Raw genomic sequence first — 5,064 nt, 5'->3', positions numbered from 1 at the left:
CCCGGACTCGGTGGCTCAGCCTGTAATCCCGCGCCTTTGGGAGGCTGAGGTGAGCGGATTGCCTGAGCCCGCAGGTTCGAGACCCGCCTGGGCAGTGAGACCTCATCTCTACAATAAATCAAAAAATCAGCCGGGCGTGGTAGCGCGTGCCTGTAATTCCAGTTACTCGGAAGGCTGAGGTGGAAGGATCGCCGGAGCCCAGCAGGTCGAGGCTGCGGTGGCTGGGAGCGGCCACTGCACTCCAGTCTGGGCAACAGAGTGAGACTCTAACTCAAAAAAAAAAAAAAAAAAAGGAAAAGAAAAGAAGTCTCCTTTTTTATCATTAAAAATAATCTCAGGCCTATAATCCTAGCACTTTGGGAGGCCAAGGTGAGAAGATTGCATGAGCCCATGGGTTCAAGACCAGCCTAGGCAACTTGGGGAGACTTCATCTCTACAATAAAACAAAAAAGAATTAGCCAGACTTGGTGGTGCATGCCTGTAGTTCCAGCTACTTGGAAGGCTAAGGCGAAAGGATTACCTGAGCCCAGCAGTTCAAGGCTGTGGTGGCCGTGAGTGTGCCACTGCACTCCAGCCTGGGCAACAGAGTGAGACTCCAACTAAATAAAAAAAAGCAATTTCCTGGTCAGATTCGGTGGCTCAAGCTTGTAATCCCAGCACTTTGGGAAGCCTAGGAGAGAGAACTGCTTGAGCCCAGGGGTTTGAGACCAGCCTCGGCAACTTGGCGAGACCTCATCTCTACAATAAATCAAAAAATTAACTGGGTGTGTGGTTCCAGCTACTTGGAAGGCTGAGGCAGAAGGATCATCTGAGCCCAGCAGGTCAAGGCTGCTGTGGCCGTGAGCAGCGTGCCACTGTATTCCAGCCTGGGTGACAGAGTGAGACTCCAACTCAACAGACAATCAATCAATCAATCAAACACATACTGGGAGCAGGACTAAGTATCTTTCCCAACGTCTAGCCCAGCACTTTGCAACAGTAGGTATCTCGTGTTGTTGTGGAATGAATGAGGGAATGAATGAATGTAGGTAGATGCATTTCTTACCTTCTTGCTTCCGTTCTGTGGGCTCTTCCTCCTCCTGATCTTCTTCTTCTTCATTGAACTCTTCCTCCTCCTCATCTGTGACAAAGAGCAATTGTGTTAGGATGGGGCTGGTTCCTCAGAGGACCCTCTCGAAGGAGAGCCAGGCTGGAGAGAGCAGTCAGTGCCAAATGGCCACACAAAGACAGCAGTGGCCCAGGAGGCAATGGGCTTGCCAAACCCAAGCTGCCCAGAGGCCCTGCTCCCAGGATCCCCTGCCCTCCTTCCAAGGGAGAGAGGCCCAAAAGGCCCTTTGTCCCGGGAGCAGCAGGAGCTTCTGTCACCTCCTCTGCCAGTGACCAGAGACAGCCCTTGGAGGAAGCACACTTGGTGCTTCTGTATATCTCTCAGAAAACATATGGAGAACCAGACAAAAACTTGAGTCTCAGCAATCAGAAGGCTGTCCTTTGAGATCAGCACCTCCTCTCCTGTTTTCCTCATTTCTTAGTCTACAAAGGGGTGGCTGTGGGGTGGAGATCACCTCTGGGGCCATGTCTGCTCTCTGAAGCTGGGCCCCAGAGGGACAGTGACTGAGCTACATCCCATGTCCTCACTTTCTCATACTTGGGATGCCACCTTCAAGCTTGAATAGAGAACATGCCCCTTCCCCAGCCCTCTCCCAAGCCACCTTTTTAATTTTGGGGGACCCTGGGAAGGCCAATACAGAGTCAGAGCTTTTGTCAAGAGTGTATCCAAAATGACAGCTAAAATTCCAACCAAGTAACTGGGAGCAGTGCATAACCCAGGGAGTTTTGTTGTTTTTAATCATGATCACAATTACTACTCATAACAGCATATGCTGAGGTCTTACTATGTGTCAAGTATTGTGCTAAGTGTTGTGTCCGCATTGTCTCATATAATCCTCACAAGAGTCTGTGAGCTTGATAGTTCTCAGTGGAATCTGCGTGGACTACTTACTAGCTGTGTGGCCTTGAACAAGCTGCTTACTCACTCTTAGCTTTGGATGTCTCAACTACAAAATGGAGATGATAACAGAACCTATCTCATACAGTTGTATTAAATAATAGAATTGGCTGGGCATGCCGGGCTCGGTGGATCAGCCTGTAATCCCGCGCCTTTGGGAGGCTGAGGTGAGTGGATTGCCCGAGCCCACGGGTTCGAAACCCGCCTGGGCAGGCAAGACCTCGTCTCTACAATAAAATAAAAAAATTAGCCGGGCGTGGTAGCGCGCGCCTGTAATTCCGGCTACTCAGAAGGCTGAGGCGGAAGGATCGCTGGAGCCCAGCAGGTCGAGGCTGCGGTGGCCGAGAGCGGCCACTGCACTCCAGTCTGGGCGAGAGTGAGACTCCAACTCAAGAAAAAAAAAAAAGAATTGGCTGGACACAGTTGCTCACACCTGTAATCCCAGCAATTTGGGTGGCTGAGGCGGGAGGATTATTTAAGGTCAGGAATTTGAAACCAGCCTAGGCAATATAATGAGACCTCATCTCTACAAAGCAATCAAACAAATTACCCAGAGATGGTGGCATATGCCTATAGTCCCAACTACTCAAGAGGCTGGGATGGAAGAATCACCTGAGCCCAGGAGGTCAAGGCTGTGGTGAGACATGATCATGCTACTTCACTCCAGCTTGGGCAACAGAGTGAGACTCTGACACAAATAAATAAATAAATAAATAAATAGAATTTATGTCAAGGGCTTAGTACCTAGAACATATAAAGTGTACAATAGGCCGGGCGCTATGACTCATATCTATAATCCTACTACTTTGGGAGGCCAAGGTGGGAGGATTACTTGAACCCAGAAGTTCAAGATCGGCCTAGGCAACATAGCAAGAGCTTGTCTCATATGTATATATACATAATATAATTATATATATGCTAGCCAAGTGTGGTGGCATGCCTGTAGTCCCAGCTACTTGGGAGGTTGAGGCAGAAGGATTGCCTGAAGCCAGATAAAGGGGCTCATGCCTATAATCCCAGCACTTTGGGAGGCCAAGGTGAGAGGATTGCCTGAGTCCAAGGGTTCGAGACCAGCCTGGGCAACTTGGAGAGACCCCCGCCCCCATCTCTACAATATATCAAAAAATTAGCCAGGCAGAGTAGTTCAGCTACTTGGAAGGCTGAGGCGGAAGAATCGCCTGAGCTCAGCAGGTTGATGCTAGTGTGGCCGTAAGTATGCCACTGCCCTCCAGCCTAGGACACAGAGTGAAACTCTGATTCAAAAAATAAGTAAATAACACAAAGTATTGACTTACTCTTACTAAAATTACAAGAGGTTTTGATTTTTAATTCTATGACCTGCTTCTTTTTTGAAAACTTTTCAGACTTGCAACTCAGAAGCTCAAATTCTACTGTCGTTCAACTTTTCCTCCCTTAGAGAGGGCATGAGATAATAACTCTCTCCTTCCACTTTTTTTATCAGCTCTTGTAACTTTTTGTTCTCTCTCCAGTTCTAACTGTTGATGATAAAATGTTTTATCATAAAGATCTAGAAAAGTAATGTTTTTCTCCAGTGTAACTTAATACTCTACCCTTAGCCTTTCTTGATATATCCAAACTTTTCAATGTAATTGACAAATTCTTATGTTGTTCCTCAGAGTCATGTATTCCTCTACTTAGAGCTGGTTTAATGGTACTTCTATAATATAATGTTCACACGTGACCCTGGATACACATTTCCCGTGTCGGATTTAGTCAAGTATTCTTTTTTTTTTTTTTTGAGTCAGAGTTTCACTCTGTCCTCCAGGAGTGCAGTGGCACACTGCTCATGGCTACCGCAGCCTCGACCTGATGGGCTCAGGTGATCCCTTCCGCCTCAGCCTTCCAAGTAACTGGAGTTACAGACATGTGCCACCATGCCCGGCTAATTTTTTGATTTATTGCAGAGATTAGTTCTTACCACATTGCCTAGAATGGCTTGAACCTGTGAGCTCAGGCAATCCTCTCACCTCGGCCTCCCAAAGTGCTAGGATAATAGGTGTGAGCCATGGCGCCCAGGCAAGTTTTTTTTTTAAAACAGGTTTAGTGACTTCCAGTTTATCTAAATGGGTTTCCCATAAAGAGAAGCAATTACATTATGAAAGGTTTTCTTTCCCTTTTTGGTAACTGGCTTTAGAAACCAAGAGTTTTTTTTTTTGTTTTTTTTTTTTTGCATTGGAGTCTCTCTCTGTTGCCCAGGCTGGAGTGCAGTGGACGCTCCAGGCCACCACAGCCTCGACCAGCTGGGCTCAGGTGATCCTTCCACCTCAGTCTTCCAGATAGCTGGAATTACAAGCATGCGTTACCACACTGGGCTAATTTTTTTGATTTATTGTACAGAGGAGGTCTCATTAAGTTTCCAGGGCTGAGCCAGGCTCGGTGGCTCAGCCTGTAATCCCGCGCCTTTGGGAGGCTGAGGTGAATGGACTGCCTGAGCCCGCGGGTTCAAGACCCACCTGGGCAGTGAGACCTCATCTCTACAATAAATAAAAAAATCAGCGGGCGTGGTAGCGCATGCCTGTAATTCTGGCTACTTGAAAGGCTGAGGCAGAAGGATCGCCAGAGCCCAGCAGGTCGAGGCTGCGGTGGCCGGGAGCGGCCACTGCACTCCAGTCTGGGCGACAGAGTGAGACTCCAACTCAAAAAAAAAAAAAAAAAAACCACAAAAATTTCCCGGGCCGGTCTCAAACCCCTGAGCTCAAGCAGTCCTCTTGCCTTGGCCTCCCAAAGTGCTGGGATTACAAGCTTGAGCCACTGCACCCAGTCTGGAAACAAAGATTTTACATTTCATCAAAATAATTCGTGTTGCCTTTATTGGAAAAAATAAGCTTTAAAAAGACTGAAGTTTTTACATCCATGCAATTTTTTTTTTTTGAGTTGGAGTCGCATTCTGTCACCCAGGCTGCGCTCACAGCCGCCGCAGCCTCGACCTACTGGGATCAGGCAATCCTTTCACCTCCACTTTCCAAGTAGCTAGAACCACAGGCTCACACCACCATGCCTGTCTAATTTTTTTTTTTTTTTTTTGAGTTGGAGTCTCA

At 47.5% G+C, this 5,064-nt stretch overlaps 1 protein-coding gene across 1 annotated transcript in view; it reads right to left on the bottom strand.

Moving 5' to 3' along the window:
• Positions 1–5,064, bottom strand: part of TRIM63 (tripartite motif containing 63) — a 23,639-nt gene that overhangs the window by 2,456 nt on the left and 16,119 nt on the right. Inside the window, exon 8 of the mRNA XM_008065184.1 lies at positions 1,046–1,120. Coding sequence (XP_008063375.1) covers positions 1,046–1,120 — 75 coding nt within the window. The remainder of the gene's footprint in view (positions 1–1,045; positions 1,121–5,064) is intronic.

The sequence above is a fragment of the Carlito syrichta genome, unplaced genomic scaffold (genome assembly GCF_000164805.1).
Source record: "Carlito syrichta isolate Samal-C Ts95f unplaced genomic scaffold, Tarsius_syrichta-2.0.1 Scaffold308186, whole genome shotgun sequence".
NCBI lineage: Eukaryota > Metazoa > Chordata > Mammalia > Primates > Tarsiidae > Carlito > Carlito syrichta.
The sequence above is the reverse complement of the archived record's forward strand: the minus strand, read 5'-3'. Positions and strand labels throughout refer to the sequence as shown.